The following is a 19,651-nucleotide window of genomic DNA, read 5'->3' on the forward strand; positions in this document are numbered from 1 at the left end:
AGTGCATCCGCCTCGCATTTAGGAGGTGCTGGGTTTCATCCCCAGTGCCGCCGGGTGCCCACCGGTTTCCTTTTCCCCTGGCCTGGTGCTCGGCTCTTCTAGGGCGGGATGCTTGGGAAAAGGGTCTAGACCACAGTTGCCTTGACGAATCAGAGATAAGTTCTGCCGTCAAGCAACCCTAAATCCACCTCGTGTGGTAGAAGCCCAACTTGTGGCCCCCCCTTTTTTTTTTCGCAAGTCAGACAGCTGGAAAAACCGGACTGTCTGGTAAGCTGTGCTACTATGAAATTTTCTCTTCGGAACGAGGGATCGCTTATGGTAGTATTTGAACCTGTACGTCTTGAGACACGCTGGTTAGAGCGTACGAGCTTCGAGTTGAACTCTTCACTTTGCAGTAAAACACTAACCACCTTTGCAGGCTGAGTGTTCGAAACTAGGTTTGCCCCCGAAAGGGCGCAGCGGGGTTTGTGGAGCCTCCTCGAAGCGCACACCCCTGAGGAAGCCGGGCGCTGGGCCAGGGGCGGCTTGTACCCATTTTTACCGGTGGGTGACCAGCGGTGGGTTTCAAACCAACCACCTCCCGCAGCCGAAATAGGCCCCTATTCCCCTAGCCAATAGAGTCACCCTATTCTAAAAGTCCCTAATGTCCTTAATATCGCAAGGTGATATTCACGACGTACCATGCGGGAACGGTGCCACAATTGTAACGTAACAGCAGAGTCTGCTCTGAAAGGGTTTCTCGGGAAGCTACATCTAGACTGGGCCGCCGCGGTCGCTCAGTGGTTATGGCGCTCGGCTGCTGACCCGAAAGACGCGGGTTCGATCCCGGCCATGGCGGTCGAATTTCAATGAAGGCGAAATTCTAGAGGCGCGTGTACTGTGCTTTGTCAGCGCAAGTTAAAGAACCCCAGGTGGTCAAAATTTCCGGAGCCCTTATCTACGGCATCCTTCATAGCCTGAGTCTCTTTGGGACGTTAAACCCCATAAACCACATATACCTAGACTGGCGCATCAAAACAAAGCAGATGTGAAAATGCAGCACCCGGGAATGTAGCAGCAGGGCATTGTGTCTGCAAAACTGCAGCATACCGCACTACAGAATGCGTAGCAATGCTTGCTAAGTGACAGCATGTGGTATCTCAAAGCAATGCAACGCTGCTGTGCCACAATTTATTTCAGCAAAGCTTCTAACAAAAATTTACACAGTATGACAGCTCGTCACACGGATGCGTTGATGACAGACGAAAATTTGCACTTTATTTGTGGATAGTTTTCCAGCAGGCACACAAGTTTCACAAAAATCATACTCTTTCCTGGCTACTGGCACAACTTTTTTTCGTCACTTGCTCAGTTCTTTCCTCCTAGATAAACCAAATCGTCGAGGTTAAAATAGTAAAACACAATTTGTTAGTAGCAAAATAGGAAAACAAGGGAGGGACACTAATACTTTCTATGTACATAGGAAGGAGCGCAAAAGTGAACTCGGAAATTAGTGTCCTTGTATTGAAGTATTTCAACAGATGCAGCATCAGGACATTTTTCCAGACGTGCAATTTTTTTCTTCTTTCGTTTCCTTGAGGCTTTCACTCTAAGTGGCCACACCTGCAAAGCGAGAAAAGATACTTGTTTCATTCATTTGATCACTACTTTCATAAAACTAAAGCCGCTGTAACAATATTTTCCTTAGAGTAGCAGATGCAGCATTTATTTGCAATGGTAATGCTAGAATGCAGCTAAACCACAAACTATCAAAGTTTCAAGTAAATCATAGACTATACTCTGCGGCAACTTTGTCTGGCAACAGAGCCGAAGCTGCTGAGCGAAATCACACCCTCTCTTTCTATGCAGCAGAATATATAGCCCCCCCCCCCCCCCTGCAGTTTTCAATTTTCTCTCAAAACATACTGCCAATATTCATTATTTAAGGCACATCTTTAACACAACTGCCAACTATCAACATTGAAAGTCAAGCAAAAAAACAGTTTGCTCGACTAAAACAAATTTGCTAGGCACCTCTAGTTACAAGAAGCTTCTATAGATGGCGCTAGCTGTCCTAACGACGGTGTTTAGGTACCATATAGAAACCAATGTGCTAGGCAGCCAAGCGTACCGTTGTGCAACTGAACTTTTTTCGCGGAATGACTCAGTCTTGGATGCTCAGTCCCTGAAGCCTTCCTTTTATTGCCAAAAAAAGCTGTCGTTCAGTACAGTCTACAAAATTTGGAGCTTCAATAATCCCAAGTGCCTAGCTCAGAAGCTGAACGAGGTGGAAAGTTTTTTTTTTAATACAACAACGAGCGGCTTACAGATTACAAATCCGACATAAACAGTACATTCCACCAGGGATGCTCACCCAATTCAATGCACATCACTGCCATCCCTGCCCCCCCTTTCACTCGGCGCCCGATGTCTCGGAAGAGGCTTCCGGGGCCCCCTCCTCGGCGGCCTTAGCGTCGGGCACCCAGAGGCCGGAGTCGACGCAGCGCTTCATGTGGTACCTGGCCTCCTCCTCGGGTATGGTGGCAATCACTTCCTTCAGCATCTCCAGGTCACGTGACTCAAAGCACTTCTGCAGCGACTGCACAAACACCCAATGCGAGCAACGTCAAAGGAAAAACACGAGACAATTCCAAAGCTACCCGTTCATCACCACCGTTATCGTCGGCCACCTTATCTCCGCAGACATTTCTCCCCCGTCTGACTCTCTGCCATGCCTTGCTGCGATTCCTTTAGTTAAATGCACATCGCTACCCTAACTGACCCTCAGTTGTCCGATGTCCACATTGGATGTCCTGCCCGAGGTCATTTTACTCTTCTTGATTTCAGCTACGATATCATAATCTTATTTTGCATTCTAACCCATGCTCCCTTCTCTGTTTCTATTATTTTCCCTTCCATACCTCGCTGTAATGTCCTCAATTTAATTTCAAGCCTTTTCACTAGCCTCCCAAGTTTCAGCCCCATAGGTTGGTACTGACGAGAAGCTGACTAAGAAGGTTGCGAGCACCATAGTAGGATACGACTTAAAAAAAACACCAGCTGTTAACACTGGGTCACGGTCCGAGCCGTCCTGTATTACTATGCTAGCCGAAAACAGTAAACGAAATCAGCTTTTTAATGTTTGGCTTTATCAAACAATCCACGTATCGAAATTCTGGAGCTCATAATTTTTTTTCCTGTGATAAGCTTCTTGTTTAGGTAACAAGAAACACTGAAGCAGCGGACTACTTTTTCGTTGTGGAGGGATTCTGTGCACAGAGGCTGAATGCGGGCGGAGCTTCACTGCAGACTTAAGTTGTATTCGACTATAACTACTGCTTCATCATTTTAATTCGCTTGAATGCTTATGCTAGCTCAAGTGTATGAACAGCTGTTATTTTGCTATCTGCCTCATGTGACTTTAACTGTACTTGCAAAGTCATAAGTAGCATTTAGCTGTTGAAACTGAAACCAAAACTGCGTAAGTGAAGAAACTTAATAATCCAGGTGCAGGCGAATGCCATGTGATGATCCATGTTTGCTAAAGACTTGTGTACAGTTCAAAGCAGGAAAAACAAGCACGGAAAAATTTGATGTCTCCAAATTATTTCAGAGGGCAACTCGGTAGGTTTTACGAACATTTCCGAGTTGATAATCACATCAGATTTCTTAAGAGTCCCTTTTATCAGGCATAGAAAGCCACTCTTCAAATACCAAGTAAAAATATATTAAAAAAACAAATACCAGGACACTGAAGAAACAGGGTTTCGACCAAACAACTATGATGTCACTGATTCTGTGACAAACTTATGCATGCACACCATGGACTGGTTAAAATGGCGACAGCTTAGATCATTATTTGTCTGAAACGACCGAAAACAAGCTTAAAATATGATCCTTCAGCAAATGCAGAGATAATATCAACGAGCATGCAAACTGTGACATTGCAAAAGCAAGGTTGGCCGTACAAATCACCCCGCTGAGGCCACAAAAGAGAGAACTTTAAAAACAATTTGTGCGGCAACAAGAACTCTACCCAGCTGCGAAATTTGGCACAGAAGTTCCGAACACTGCAGAGAATGTGCTGCAAAAGTTTCAGTAAGATTTATGGAAGTAGAGAAAAAAAAACGTTAGAGATCACTGAGGGGACCCGCATTGATGCCTCCGTCACAGTCGTCGCTTCTCTTTGCTTCACTTTAGGCTGTTTGCCTCTCTTTTTGCCTCTTCCAATTTTGACTTCTACCGCTATTTTACTGTCCGCGCACTAGATGCACGTCCGGGGCTATTTTGACGTCTAAATGACCTTTTGGCCTTTCATTAATTAACTAATTACTCCACATCAACCAAATTTGGTGTACAACAACATTTCGCCCACCTCGGTCATGTGGTTGCATTTTCCTTGCAATTTTGAAGTCTGGTACTGTTTTCACGTCCTCGCACTATATCGACGTCCAACACTATTTTGACGTCTAGGTGACATTTTGGCCGTAATTAATTCACTAATTATTCCACATCGACCAAATTCTGACGTGCACCATCCTCACATCATTCTCTATCACACACTCTCATTCTTTTTCGCTTAACTCTCGCACGAATGGAGAAATCGCTGCCGACACATTTTGCAGACACGAAATCGTTGACATTGCCAAGTAATGCTTTTGCATTAAAAAAAAAAAACGGCAGAGCGGTCCTTCAAAATGAGGACAGGAAAAAACAGTGAGCCCCAAGGCAAAATGCGTATACAGTTGGGACACGTTTCATTTTGTCGCTCAAAGGATTCACTCAGCACAAACTCACTCAACTGTGACAGTCAGACCCCACTTGGTGATGCAAACAACTGAACTCACCTCTGGCAGCGTCTCGAACACTTCGACCGGGTCAAGACCACCAGGTCCTAGCCTCTCCTGCCGCTCTTTCTGGAAAGTTTTTGAAGCCACAGCCAAACAACCCAGTCAGATTTTTTCTCGCCTCTAAGCAACAGCACAAAAACACAGGTGGCAAAGCGCGGTCAAACACGTGCCAGTGGTTCTTGTATGGCCCCTAGCGCGACAAGGGGACGCCACTGGTGCCCCTATTCACATATATTGTTGCTGTACAAGTCTATTTGAGTTTCAGCGAAAAAATGTTTCTATGACAATGACTGGTGGTTAGCGCTCCCAGCATGCTGAAGAACACTTTTTTCCTTTTTTCCCCCCAAGGTTCATCATACACGTGCAACATAGACAGGGCGACGGCGATCTCTCACCTCTTCGATCTCTTTCAGCGCTTCTTCCAGCTTCTCCCTTGCCCTCAGCTGGACACGCTCCTTGAAACCCTTCAGCTCATCCTCAAAGGCATCTTTGTACTGCTGGTCGGCCATCTGGATTCTGAAAAGGACAAGGGACGGGAGAAATCGACACAGCACCTTCTTTAACGTCTTTCAAAAACCTCGGCACAAAGCTGAGTTGCAAAAGAAAGCGGAGGAGAATCAAGACGAAATGCTCATCGCCACGCATTCCAACCCCAAACCGCAAAGTTGACGAGCGCTCTCGCCTTTTCTTCGCAACTGCATGGCTCATCATTTGCCCAGGCGGACACCAGCGTGTGCTCACCGTGTAAAAAACGAGGAAATGCAGGAGCGGGGGTCCACTTCAAGCTGCTTGCCCAACTCCAGGATGTACTGGATGCAGATGCACTGGTGGGCGACGTGTGCCATGAGGTCGTGTTTCTGCGCGGGAGATTCAAGAATGTGCACTATGAAATGCCAAGCACCTGTCCTGTTGTAGATCTAGTTTCCTAGTGTTTGAGGAAACAAATGAACACTGACATGCTGTTGCTAGCAAGCTGAGCAAGCCATGGTATGTTGGTGTGATTAGGCGGTGGTCGAAATAGTGTGCAATGTTTCCAAAATTAGCGCACCTCTTCCCGCTGGTTAAGCCCATGATTGAAAAGTAGTTTGCCATATGTTCAAAGCGGAGACAATCACCTTTCGTTGATGTTGAAAATAAATTGATTTATTAACTAATTGATTGATCGATTGATTGACTGACAAAGCTCAAGTACCACAACTGGCACCGTCCTGCCCTTCGTCAAGACCTCGAGAAGTAAGAGTGATATGCGGTGGAGTGACATGTGGCTGGCACGCCTATTCATTCAGACTTTATCCATGCAAAAATGAGTTCGTCATCAGTGAAAGTTATAACTAGAGGATTCAATAAATGAGCACTGGCATGCCTTGTCCATGATTTGCAATGCCAAACACATTGTTTTATGCTGCTGCAATGTCTCAATCAAAACCGTTAGTGAGGCTTTGAGATGGAAGAGTAATATGTGGTGTAGTGGTTATGCTTTTTTGGGCGCACTACTCATGTGGCTTCCACAACGTTGCATGCCAAGTGTGAAACTGACCCACTGACTCCCAAGTCACAACTCTTTTGCATCAGTTTTAGCTAGACAGCCTAAAGACAGCGAGAAGCACACAACACTGAATATGTACAGTTGCGGGCAAAAGTAAAAGCCCCCTGCCCCTTTTTTTAAGCGTGCCGCTCTGCGTTGGGTGCCACCAAATGAAGCTCTCCAATGAAGCCCCATACGCTGGTCTTGACAAAAGGTGGGCTTTGTCAGGTGGCATCCCCATGCAGAGCAGTAAGCTTCGGAACATGGGGGAGGAGGTGGAGGAGAGAGGGGGGGGGGGGGGGGGCTCTTTCAAATGCTCTTTTAATACAAACGAACATTAATGTTCAGAAGTCCACTCGAACGCATCAAACGCTACGCATCAAGAGGACACAAATAAAAGGTCAGAATGTTGAGCAATAATTCAGTTGCGGCTTTTTGAAGAATGCTGCTTGAAAGACTTTTTTACCCCTTTAATAAAGAATTTCCTTCCGAATTGTAGCCTATTGCTTGAACCTATAGAACATACTGTTTTCGTGTTTCTCTAGGTGGAAAGAAGAGGGGGAAGGATTTTTTTTTCTTTGCTTGAAATAGCTACAGAGTGAGTAGCTTTAGAGAGTCTGCAACTTGTGAAACGAACTCAGCTGCATTATGTATCTGATGCTGCTGGACCAGTTTTACTAGGGCCTGCACCACCTCACTTCTTTGCAGCTTCATATATAGGTAAAGCTTCCACTCAGGCACTTGCAACGCTTTATGGTGCTAACTCAAAGTCTCCTAGGACAGCCAGTTTTTCCTTACTTTTGCTGATAAAATTGTGCTGGTTTCAGTGCGCTACCCGAAACCGTGGAACATTCCCAAAAACACCTCTCAGTGCTTCTGTTCCATTGTCTCCCAGGGGCAAAATCCCGCCTCTCAGGCTAAAGGTTGAACACACGCGGTATAGGCCATACACGGTCATAAACACATGTGAACAGTTAAGTGCTATTTATTATCACACAGATTGGCAGTTGATTGTTATCGAGGCCCGTCCACGAACAGACAGACAAAGGGAGTGCAAAAACAGAAAAAATTAGGCACGGTTTAGCTCTGGCTAAGCCTGGTCAGTTACGTTAGCTGCGACGCTTTTCGAGTTGTGCAGCGTGTTCTTCTGCTGTCTCTCGAGCGCGTTGTCTCTTTCTAGCTTGGTCCTCTTGCCATTGCTTCTCTTTAGTGCGCTCCATAACGACAAGATTCCACTGAGGTGAAGCGTGCATATACCCCCGCGAAGCACCACCTCCTCACCTTCTACCTCGGCGGAGAGCATGCATCTGGCGGGAGCGAGCGACTACGTGCGCGGCAGCGCCGAAGACAGCGACGCCACCTGGTGGAGCTCGGCTGAAACCGTTGCTAAGCAACGGCTGTTCAAGGCCATTCGTGCGTACCAGCCACCAGCTACGCGACGAGGCGAAAACCTGGCATAGTGTTGCTAACGCACGAAAAAGCTGACTTGGGGGAAACCGGACACAGAATGCTGAAAATGTAACAATACGAAGCACTCCGTGCAACCGACAATAAGTATGTGATCCCACAAAGGTATGGTCACTTGCCTCGTCCATCTCGAGCCTTATGCACCACAGCACGAGGTAGTTGGCCGTGTACTCGCACGCCAGGTGCGGCTGCTCGAGGAGGAAGCGCCGGCTGTCGTCGTACTTCTGCAGCATCCCATACTGCTTCAGCAGGGGCTCGTTCTCGGCCACAAAATTTTTCTGCAGGGAAAACGGAACGCAGGCAACAATGTGAGTGAACGCGTCACTCGAGAACACCTAGCCTCACTCCAATAAGGGACCAAGAAGGAAACTATTAAGATAGCAGTAGATGTCACCTCAGTAGGTAAATTAGTAGCCTATTAAGTAACAATAATACATATAAACAAAGGCAGCCACACTAATAAAAAGAAACTGATCACCATCAGCCTGACTACACCAACTGCAGGGCAAAGGCCTCTCCCATGTCTCTCCAATTAACTCTTACCTTTGTCAGCTGCACCCACCATATCCCCGCAAACTTCTTAATCGCATCCGCCCACCAAACTTTCTGCCGCCCCCTGCTATGCTTGCCTTCTCTTGGAATCCATTCCGTTACCCTTAAGGACCAGCGGTTATCTTGCCTTCGCATTACATGCCCTGCCCAAGACCATTTCTTCCTATTGATTTCGGCTAGGATGTCATTAACCACCGTTTGTTCCCTCACCCACTCTGCCCGCTTCCGATCTCTTAACGTTATACCTATCATTTTCTTTCCATAGCTCGCTGCGTTGTCCTAAACTTAAGCTGAACCCTCTTTGTTAGCCTCCACGTTTCTGCCCTATAGGTGAGTACCGGTAAGACACAGCTGATGTATACTCTTCTCTTGAGGGATATTGGCAAACTGCAATTCATGCTCCGAGAGAACCTGTCATATGTGCTCTACCCCATTCTTATTCTTCTAGTTATTTCCCTCTCATGATTCGGATCAGCGGTCACTACTTGCCCTGAATAGACATATTCTCTTACTACTTCCAGCACCTCGCCACCAATTGCGAACTGCTATTCTCTTGCTAGACTGTTGATTATTACTTCGGTTTTCTGCATGTTAATATTTAGCCCCATCATTCTGCTCCACCTATCATTGATCATGCTGCAACTCCCCACAGCTTTCACAACCTAAAAAAAAAAAAAATGGAGCAGGGGTTAACAGACATTAAGTTGATTACCGGTTTTAAAGGGACACTTCCACTGACAGCAGATGTTTTACAAGACATAAAAAGTGAAAAATAAAACACAGGTGTCACCATCACTGGCAAATGCCACAACTAAACTATGGCACTACGCTGTCATTCAGTTAAAAACTATGACTGCGGAGTCTTTTTCGGTGTAAACGCAATTTTCCGAGCAATCAATGCGTGCTTTGCTGCTCGACAAACGCCAACACAGCCAACATCGATTTCTATCGTGAACAAAAACTGGATGGACTTATGCTCGGCATCACTTCAAAAGTGATTTCCACAATCTTCCTCGAACTGGGAGACTGGGCCTACACCCAGAGCATGATAACACTATGTACAGCAGCTAAGCTTTGAAAATAAGCGCATCTGATCTTACGACAGAGAAATAGTCCCTAGATATATTTTCCTCGGTGCATCTAAATGCCAAGAAAATCCAAACAAAAAAAAAGAAAGGGGGAAAAGAAAGAACGAGAATACTTGTGCCCAGCTGCCATGTGGATATCTTGTCATACCGTAAAAACCCGCATATAATATGAGGTTTTTTCCCATAATTAGCGTCCTAAATTTCCGCTTCGTACTATTTACGGATTCAAACAAAAATTTTCGAAGTTGCTCGAAGTTTTGGTTTCGTTTTTGCGGCGTGGCTACGGCTTGGCTTCGCTATTGGCGCGTGGCTACGGCTTGGCTTCGTTACTCTCGACAAACGACGTCACGACGTCGTTTCTTTGTTGATCCGTTGGGTGCGCCTGTTGACAACGCACGTGCTTGCATGTAAAGCACGCTTCGTGAAGTGGATATTGTTTTAGAGAGCACGATGTCACGGTCTTGAAAACAGTACTCGGCTACTTTCAAGCGATTTTGGCTGCAGAGAACATCGGCAACGGTGCGGCCGGGAGGCAGTTTGGTGTTGTCGAAGGAAGCATTCGTGGATGGCCACAACAGAAAGAAGCCCTTTTCGCGTGCAGCGGAACGCGACAAAGCTTTCGCGGCCGTTTGATGGTTGTGTAAACAAACCGTTCAAGGACGTAGTCAGGCGGTGCTACGCAGAGTGGATGCGCTCAGGTGAGCCTGCAGTGACGCCAACCGGGCGGCTGAAGCGGGCTTAAGAAGTGCGGCATCTCAAACGCCCTCGATGGCACGGAAGATGAGTACATTTGGGATGATTTGTCGGACAAAGAAATGTCCGAAGAAAGCGCTACTTAAGAACAAAGTAATTGAAGTGAAGTGCGGGATGCGATTTGAATAAATGTCTTCTATGAGCTTGTGTTACTCGTATTATACGCGGGTGAAACTTTTTTTCCCATTTCGCGTCTCTAAAACTTAGCCCCGTATTATATTCGGGTTCGTATTATATGCGGGTTTTTACGGTATATGCGAGGTTTTCGTGACCGCTCGACATCAGCAATCGAGGATGCGTTCAAACAACAACTGTGGCAGTTCCTATCTACTGGGCTTCATGTAGACTACAACACAAGATCTCCGACACCCACCTGTGCCCTCTCTTTCTCTTCGTCACTCACAACAACCTCCTCCCTCGGTTTTGGCTTGTTCAGGATCTGAAAAAGAGAGGTCACAATCTGTTTTTAATTTTTTTTTCCACTTTCGCTCCGACATCTGTACAAACTTCAATCACGCAGAATGACATCTGCTTCATGCAATACGACTTTCAGCACAATTTTCAGAATCTGCCAGATGCAAGACACGAATGTAATCAAGGCAAAAAGGGATTGCTACTGTCCTCAATGAAATGAAATTGCAGCTACTAATGCTCAAGGAATAAAAAAAAAAAAAACTGTAGGGAACACTTGAGCTCCACCTTTAGGGTATGATGTGATAGCGTTAATGGGTTAATGCCCATATATGTGGAATTGGTATCTACATCACTGCCCTTCTATGGCAGGTGCTACCACCTGTAGGGCTTGTGCGACCCAGGTTGCTCTTGCTGAGTGACCCGTCATTAACTTAACTGCCACCTTCCACGGTGGTCAGTTTACTCACGATGTCAGATGATTTTTTTACGATATAGGGGCCCTAATGTTCTCGCATTAAAACCGTGGGAATTAGACAGAGATCCAACAGCTCATTTGCAGGAACTGTGTCTTCTGTAGCACAAATGAAAAGCTTCTAGTCTAATGCACCCAACTCCACCAAAGTAAAAATTTCCTGCATAGCATAAAACTACCGAAAAAATTTTTTTTATCCACGGACCTTCCCCACACAGCTGCAGGTCAGATCACAAACACTAATAAGTGAGAGAAATAAGTGAGAGGAATAATTACTGTGAACAGAAGAGTAGAAATGATTGCTAGAACACTCATGCATGCTCACTGAAGGGTTCTGTGCTAGGGGAAAGGCAAGACAACAACTCACCGTTTTTGTGAAACCTTCTTTGCTGATTGTATCCACGTTCCATGGTGTCAGCTAAACGAGGAAACAAACAGAAAGGGAAGTGTGACTAAGCGAACAAGGACAGAACCCGAACTACACACTAAAGAAAGCAATGCCTGTGAAGAGCAGAAGACAGTGTCTGCGGTAGCTGCTATTTAAGTGATCTCATATATGCAATACAAACATGCCTAACAAAAATCCGCATCGCCTGCCCATGTTAAAAGCTTTTTTGTCTTAACCCTTTGAGGGTCGAATTATTTTGAAGAAAACTTTCCCACGTGGTCAAATTACTTTATTGCGGATCTTGAATCTACAAAATGTATATAATCGAGAATAAATGGTAAAAGAAAATTAGGAACAGTACTTTGGTGACAGCATCACTCACAACTGGAAAATGTTCAATAGAATAGAATAGCAACGGTGATAAGCAAGCTAAGAGCAGCACCAATAAAGATAGAAATCAACTTTCGCCGCCTCTGCAAAACAGTGCCCACAAAGAGAAAACACGTTTCGCGCGACTCCGTTGCGATCCCGCGGCGAAACCATAACTACAAAAGGGGTGTTGCCGCAGTCTGTGCCGCCGCGCTAAAGCTAGACATAAGTTCTGCTTAACTCCGTAAGAAGGCAGCACAAATTTCAAACGCTTCTTGTAAGTCCTAAGAGGTGGCAGCACCCCCCAGTGAGCACGCATTGTTCTTTTGGCGCAAAATTTCAAACGGAAGATCGAAACCGTGCCCGTACGGCAAAGACCTTGCGGGACAGAAAACCGCCGCCGTACATATACGGCAAAAACCTTCAAAGGGTTAACACTCACTCATAGATGTGTATAGAGAGATGAAACTCCCAACCCTGGCAAGTGGTTCGACGATGATGATAACAGCAATAGGCTTTAACAAGCAAAAGACAATAGTGTGGACTATAAGCCATGCTATAGAGGACGAGGGTGCTGAAGGAAGCTGGCCTGTACCAAGAAGATACCGCAGTCAAAAAAAGGAAATGCAATATAATCGCTGCTAAACTGTATCGATTCACTCCCATGCCTGCTTCAAGAGCTGGAACAACAACAAACAATGTATCGGCGATTAAACTGCAGTTTTTTGCCTGCCTCACATACTTTGAACACTTCTCACACGTTGCGGCAGTCATTCGGTTGATGTAACCAAAACCGAAACAGCATCAAGGAGACATTTAGTAAATTATTCAGCAGCCATAAGCGAATACCACATGGCGCTCCATGCATTCTAGTGTCTGATGCATCATTACAGAGAAGAAAACATGCAACTAGGACGAGGTGTCTATAGTTCTTTAACCACCAAATGCACACATTTTTTTTTGAAAACGTACCAAAATGGTCATTTAGTACCCTTGCTTCCATCTGTTTTTTTTTTTTTGAATTTTTTTCTTTATTTATTCTCAGAAACAGTACACAAATTGTTGGTTGGACGCATAGCCTTTACGGCTAGTGAGGGGTCCAAATACAAAACAAGCACAATACTACTGCAGATCGTGTAAAATAAAAAACTTCAAGATTAACACACACAATTGATTCCTACATTTCCATGGAAATTAAATAGTGTTTTAAAGATGCCGAAAAGTTATTTTTTTCTTTAACTTCATTCGGGATTTCATTCCACACATGGGCTCCGCTGCATTCTAGGAGTCTCCGGCTGTACATATTGTAACAAGGTGGTAAATTAAATAGATTGTTAGTTGCAGCTCTTGTTTGTTTCATTGGTAATCTAAATAAACTAACTAATCTAAATAAACTAAATAATCTAAATAAACCCAGAAAAATGCTTTGGACCAGCCCTGCTCGTTTTAGACCGGACACTGAGTGCCAAAAAAAAAACATACAAGTGCGGCACTCCTCACGAGCCAGAAATGGCAGTCGGCTAAGGGGTTAAACCTCGGCCACTGACAGCGAGGGTGGACACGGCAGGAACGAGGAAAATTTGTTTTCTTTCGTTCTGCACGTGCACACGCGGCGGGAGAGACAACACCAACGCCTTTCAACACCGCTGCGAAAGAGGGGAACACTTCCGCACCTTCTCTTTTTTGTCCAGCGCCTCCTGTTCTTTGCGCAGCTCCTTGTCTTTCCTCTCGAGCTTGGCGACGTCCCGCTTTGCCTGTTCCAGGTCCTTGCCCGTCTTGCCCTCGCATCGCTTTCGGGCCTCCAGCAGCAACTTGTCATTCCTGGGAAGAACCACAAAGAAGACTCGTGAGGGCAGAACCTCAAATCACTATATACATCATAGGAGACAAGGAAAGGGGAATGAGGGGCTCGTTATAAATATGACAGAAGCCAACAGCCACAAAAACCAAGAGGCACAGGGGATTTTTAATTTTTATTTATTTATTTTGCGGTGTTGATCAATTTATAATATTACTAAGTACGTTATCGCTTAAAGCTAATTGATTAGAAAAGCAGAAGAAAAAACAACCACATGCCGCCGGTGGGATCCGAACCCACGACCTCCGAATTACGCGTCCGGTGCTCTACCTCTGAGCTACAGCGACGGCTGTCAAACCTTCTGCTTTCGGGGGTATTTATGTTTACAAATAACCTAACCTTCAGAGTGTTCATCAGCGCCACCCACGTTCGTAAGCGGCGGACGTGGAACGTCCTGAGTTACCGCTGGTGTGACGTAGAACACCATCGAACGGCGAGGGTGCAAGCTGTGTGAGAACCCTCATATGCTTCCTATGGCTTCAAGGTTGCCAGAACCGAGGCCTTCGCTAAGCAATTAATCAAACAAAGGAAGGGGAATGAGGGGCTCGTTATAAATATGAGAGAAGCCAACAGCCACAGAAACCAGGGAGCACAGGGGATTTTTTTTTAATTCATTTGTTTTTTTTTGTGGTGTTGATCAAGTAAGAATATTACTGAATATGTTGTCGCTTAAAGCCAATTGATTAGAAAAGCAGAAGAAAAAAAAAAAAAACAACCACATGCCGCCGGTGGGATCCGAACCCACGACCTCCGAATTACGCGTCCGGTGCTCGTCCGGGCGTAATTCGGGGGTCGTGGGTTCGGATCCCACCGGCGGCATGTGGTTGTTTTTTCTTCTGCTTTTCTAATCAATTAGCTTTAAGCGACAACATATTCAGTAATATTCTTACTTGATCAACACCACAAAAAAAATAAATGAATTAAAAAAAAAAATCCCCTGTGCTCCTTGGTTTCTGTGGCTGTTGGCTTCTCTCATATATATATATATATATATATATATATATATATATATATATATATATATATATATATATATATATATATATATATAGTGTATAGATATAGTATATAGATACATCATACATTATACATCATCTTCTTGACAAACGCAATGCCATAGATGAAAAAATTTCTATGCTTTTAATGCAATGAGCACACTTTCATAACTCACAGTCATGACTTGAGTGGCCTAATTCCAAGGGGCGTTGGTCCTCTACAACCACCCAGTGATGATGTTGCCTTATCCTAACAACTTACTATGCTGTTGTGCCGCCCGTGGCTGGGAGCGGCGTTCACAAACGCCTATTCCCATCTCATCGCAATGGCAGACTCTCCAGTATGTGAGCAGTGCGGTTGCGACGAAACCATCGGGCACACCTCCTCTGTGACTGCCCTTGCTTTGAGTGAGAGCGCGGTTTCCTGACTGCTACTCTCTACCACTTGGACTCGCGTCCTCTAACAGAGTCCAACGTTCTGGGGCCTTGGACACAACCTTTCACACAAAGGAGAGTGGTGAAAGCACTCCTACGATTCTTTAAAGACTCGGGGTTGTATTCCCGTCTATCTTTAAGTTTTTAGTGCACGCCCTCTGTCCCCTTGACATAGTGGTCGATGGACACCTGCAAAACTCATTTCATTGCCGCTCTTTTTCTTTTTTTCCGCTTTGTTCCCCTCCCCAAGTGTAGGGTGGCCAACTGGGCATCGCCTGGTTAACCTCCCTGCCTTTCCGTCCCTTTCTCTCTCTCTCTATCCTAACAACTAAGATATGGAGATGTATTCTCATGTCCACGACAGCACATTATATGATGTGCAGAAAAATTTTGCAGCTGTTGAGCAGCTAAGCACTCACTTGCCTCATTCATGTTGAGAAGGACACACAGAAGTGACACAATATGCTCGCTAGAACATTTCATCACGTTTAGCCACATTTAAGCAAACAGGCCAGGTTCTAGACAGCACAACAGATTTTTGAAAAACATTACAGCACAACTGGCTGTGGTCTTACAAGGAAACCGCAATTTCAAGGTTCAGTAAGCACATTGCAACACTTCATAACTGTAGAGAAGAGTGCTAACTCTCACTGAGAGAGAAATTCTTTGACACGACAAAATAACTAGCGGCTCACTTGAGCCTGAGCTTTGCTGTATTGTGATTTCGCCGGTGAGACTAAGAAAGGGGTGCTGCTGACTTGGCCTTTTTCTTGTTGAACTCGTCCCGCTCCTTCTTCAACTCGTTCATCCGTTCGACGCGTGCCTGGTGCCGCCAGCGGAACAGGCTGGGCGTGTCGATGTTGGGGTGCGTGTCATCCTCATCGTCCGACACCTGCGTGCGGCAGTGGCTCCGTATTAGGCAACACCAGTCAACAGCGCAATACAGTTGACTATTGATAATGCAAACTTGAAGAGGACCGAATTCGTATAACATATCTGGAGTCGAAATGAAGGGAAGCGTTTTTAATACACTTGGTGCTGATGAAACCAAAGCCTAAATTCAAATAATTGAAAATCAGATTAATTAAAATTTACAATACTTTGTATATAAGCTCTAACGTGCACTGACATGAAATCAATCAGCTAATTGCTCTGAAAACATGAGCAGCATTATACTGTCACCTACTAACCAACTTCACTTTCATTTGTGATTAGTATTTTATCAGCAATAACACAACTTGTTGGTCAGGTGAATGGCAGAACACTGCGACTTGCAAGATGCTTAAGGTAATCTATGTGTTCCAAAGATAGGGACTCCTCATTAATGTCATAGCAACTCACAAACATGGTCGCACATCTAGTCATCTTGCCTTGCCATGCTAACATCTATATATCACAAGGAGCTGAATATTGAGTCAAGCAAATGCAGAATTATTAAGAATTAATGAAAATTATTTCTAGGCTGACATAACTATTAGCTCCTTTAATAACACACTTTTGTAAGCACGTAAGTCAATTTTTGTCGGTAGGGGCCCAAAGTAATTTCCTGAACGGGAAGAACGGGAGAGGGTAGGTAGGGGAGGGGGGGGGGGATGTAGGTATACATTCCTAACAAGAATAGTGCCAAGCGGTTGCACGAGCAACTGTTGCAAAACAATTGCAAAGCTTTCTAAACGTTCTGGGTGTGCTCACATACAGTCATAAGCAAGGAATTTATATGTGCAAGCTCGATGAAACAGGAGAATGTCACTAGCTTCTCAGTTGTGAGGGCCCTATAAATGTTGAGCATTGAGGATACTTTTGGAAAACAAATAGACGAAAGTCAGATTTTTTTTTTTCGCAGTGCTGCCGACTTACCGATAAGCCATAAATTCTGCAAGGTGCTGTCTTAAGTGCCCAAAAATAACCCCGAACAAAAGCTCGCGTTTATCTAATTCACTGGTAAATGAAGTGGCCACAAGATAAACCCTTTGCTGAAGGGTTTGTCAAAAAACATATCACTCAATTTCTGCTGGCCGCAGGTCACTCGGCTCGCCCTAAGTTTAATTATTTATGGAAAATTTTTAAATGCAAGGAGGTGGTTACGCTTCGTGCCATCATGTATGCTAATAAGTGAGCTTTGCTAGGCATGCAAAGTCTTCGCATACTAAACACGTGTGGGTTTCTACGTGGACACAGGCCACCACCCACCGCGGGTTCGAGCTTCGCGCGAGCCAAGGGCCCCGATCAGCCGTCACCACACACACACTGGGACACCGATGCGGTGCACTCAACCTCCGCTGGGAGGAGAGCGATTCGCCGCAAAGAAATAGGCCTCCAAGTTCACAAAGGAGACGTTTATTCACGTCGTCCTTCAGCAGGTACACACGCACTCAATAGTCACCCCGTCCCGGGGGCGCGCGAGGAGCAAGGCTCCGCTGCGCGCACGAAGCGACTCGAGCAATGTGCGCCGCTAGCACGCCGCTGCAGGAGAATGTCCCCGCGGCAGTGCTGTGATCTCTCTCGTGTCGACCGTTGGGCCGGTTGCGAGAGAGAGTGGGCAATCAACGCAAGGTACGCCTGTCTGAGATCGCTGGACCCCGCTGGACAGGCTCGAGCCGCTGCAGGTCAGAGGACACGTGCGGGCGAGCTCGAGTAAGCACTGGTCCGAGCGGCAAAGGCCGGCACGGACAAACAGTAACGTACGCACCTTACGCTGTCTCGGAGGGATCTCTCTCTCTCCGGGCCCCGCTCGGACGGTCGCGCAGTGCGCGGCCACCAAAGCGGTGTCCCGAATTCCCGCCAAAAGGCGCCAATGGCAAAGGCCCTTGGGGAGCCGGGGCGGAGCTGTGGCTAAATGACAGTGATTAGTCACCCAGCCGCCTCTCCACCGCCTGAGGCGGGAGCAAGGGAAAGAGGAGAAACAACGCGGGAGGCCGGCTAGCCGCGCAAAGGCGACGGCGGAAAGCCAGATTCCCACACACGTTACGTTAGTTTCATAAGCGAAAGCTTCAAATATCTACACAAAATGTGGTTTGGCAAACGTCTCAGCTTTCGACTCTAACGTCTGGAATACCGATTAAGGGCGTTCGTTCGTGCTAATCTGTACCGAGATCGCAACAGGTTATAGCAAACTAGTTCAAGGTGACGGAAAAGAAAAAGCGCCGTAGCAATCGGAAAACCACACAAGACTGTATGATCAAAGAGAATACCGCCAGCAGGCTCCAAAAATGCGAGTGAAATCGAGTGCAAACAGAGTTCCGTGTTTTTAACTTCCCTGTTCGAAACTCAATCGAGTGAAATCAAGAAGTTCCGCGTTCTTAACTTTCCTGTTCAAAACTTTCAATCATTTTCATTCCTTTTCACTCGGTGCGCTAAATAACGACGTTCTCCCCATGAACCCCACGATTTTTTCTCGTACTCTGCGCTAACAACCGACCTCGATTTCGGTGGTCATCAAAGTCAACGTTCGCCCCAGTGATGCGAGGTTCATCAGTCAGCGAACCCGCGGTGTGACCGACAACCAGTTTAAAACGGTGGGTTCACGAATATTGCAAAAAATAAAAAGAACACAGCCAAAACTGGGCTCCGAACCGGGCTCAATACTATTCAGAACGGATCGTAGTTTCAGGCACGGAAATATTAAAGACCTCAACCTATCCAAGCGCGACCAACGGTCTCGGAACTCTGAGCACCATCCAACGTACGCAGTGAGCAAACCGTTACGTCCATCCCATTTTGTCAAGTACCACAACTGTGCCAGAGCGCCTAACGCAATATAAATTGAAATAGGAGAGACGGGCAAGTTTAACTAGTCTACTCATTTAATTTCGACTCAATGAAGACAGCGTGCGCATCTGAGATCGAAAAGCACACCTTTATGGGCATGACGGCATTTTCAGTTCGCGCCGACCCGATCAAGCGCGAATCACCAGTTTTTCTAGCCTTGGCGCCCACAAATGGCTATTTCTCTACGTGTAAGACAAACCCTTTTAGAGCTGAGCGCTTGTGTAGGCAAACAGTCAACGATCGGCCGTTAAGAACAGATATTCTAGAAGGATCTACGCGGGGTCAGTTCGGGTTTCTGTTGGGGATGCGTACACACTAACTTCTCAACCTCGAAGACAATCGGCATCTATCAAAGCCATTCTGCTAGCCTTCCTAACTTCTCGAGGGCGTTTCTGGTTCGCGCGGCTCGGTTTAACAACAAAAACGACAGCATTAATCACTTACCTCGATTGTTTTCCACTTGCTGTAGTCCACCATCTTGAACTTCACTGAACCCAGTTGCTTGACAACGGTATGTCGTGCGGCCAAGATTAGTCGGCGCGATCGCGACGATTGCGACATACAACAAGCTATTCAAAACTAACAAGCCGGTTAACCCAGTGTAGTAAAAGAAAGCGCCGCTACTATGAGTTTTTGAGGCCACTGCAGATACAAAGTATAAATATTTTCACAATAAAGGTTCTTATGAACAGCACTGTCTACATTAGTGCCACCGCCATGCAACGGCAATGGTTCGTT

At 45.9% G+C, this 19,651-nt stretch overlaps 1 protein-coding gene across 1 annotated transcript; it reads right to left on the reverse strand.

Annotated features, from left to right (window-relative positions):
- Positions 1–1,156: 1,156 nt before the first annotated feature.
- Cdc37 (cell division cycle protein 37) lies at positions 1,157–19,511 on the reverse strand. The gene is made up of 11 exons (XM_089560923.1): positions 19,358–19,511; positions 15,904–16,037; positions 13,531–13,678; positions 11,468–11,518; positions 10,588–10,653; positions 7,941–8,099; positions 5,571–5,686; positions 5,225–5,345; positions 4,827–4,895; positions 2,354–2,578; positions 1,157–1,602 (listed from the first exon to the last, which is right to left on the reverse strand). The coding sequence occupies exons 1-10, from the start codon at positions 19,472–19,474 to the stop codon at positions 2,393–2,395; spliced, it is 1,167 nt and encodes a 388-aa protein (XP_089417049.1). The 5' UTR covers positions 19,475–19,511; the 3' UTR covers positions 1,157–1,602; positions 2,354–2,392.
- Between the last annotated feature and the right edge of the window lie 140 nt (positions 19,512–19,651).

The sequence above is a fragment of the Amblyomma mixtum genome, chromosome 9 (genome assembly GCF_055824585.1).
Source record: "Amblyomma mixtum isolate Tamu chromosome 9, ASM5582458v1, whole genome shotgun sequence".
NCBI classification, from domain to species: Eukaryota; Metazoa; Arthropoda; class Arachnida; order Ixodida; family Ixodidae; genus Amblyomma; species Amblyomma mixtum.

What these genes read in the sequence shown, in the direction of transcription:
- Cdc37 (XM_089560923.1), bottom strand. Translation starts at nt 19,474, where the DNA reads ATGTCGCAATCGTCGCGATCGCGCCGACTAATCTTGGCCGCACGACAT. An exon ending in ATTTCCTCGTTTTTTACACG is followed by an intron (nt 5,346 to 5,570) that starts GTGAGCACACGC and finishes TGTCCTTTTCAG; the next exon opens with AATCCAGATGGCCGACCAGC. An exon ending in TGTTCGAGACGCTGCCAGAG is followed by an intron (nt 2,579 to 4,826) that starts GTGAGTTCAGTT and finishes GTGTTTGTGCAG; the next exon opens with TCGCTGCAGAAGTGCTTTGA.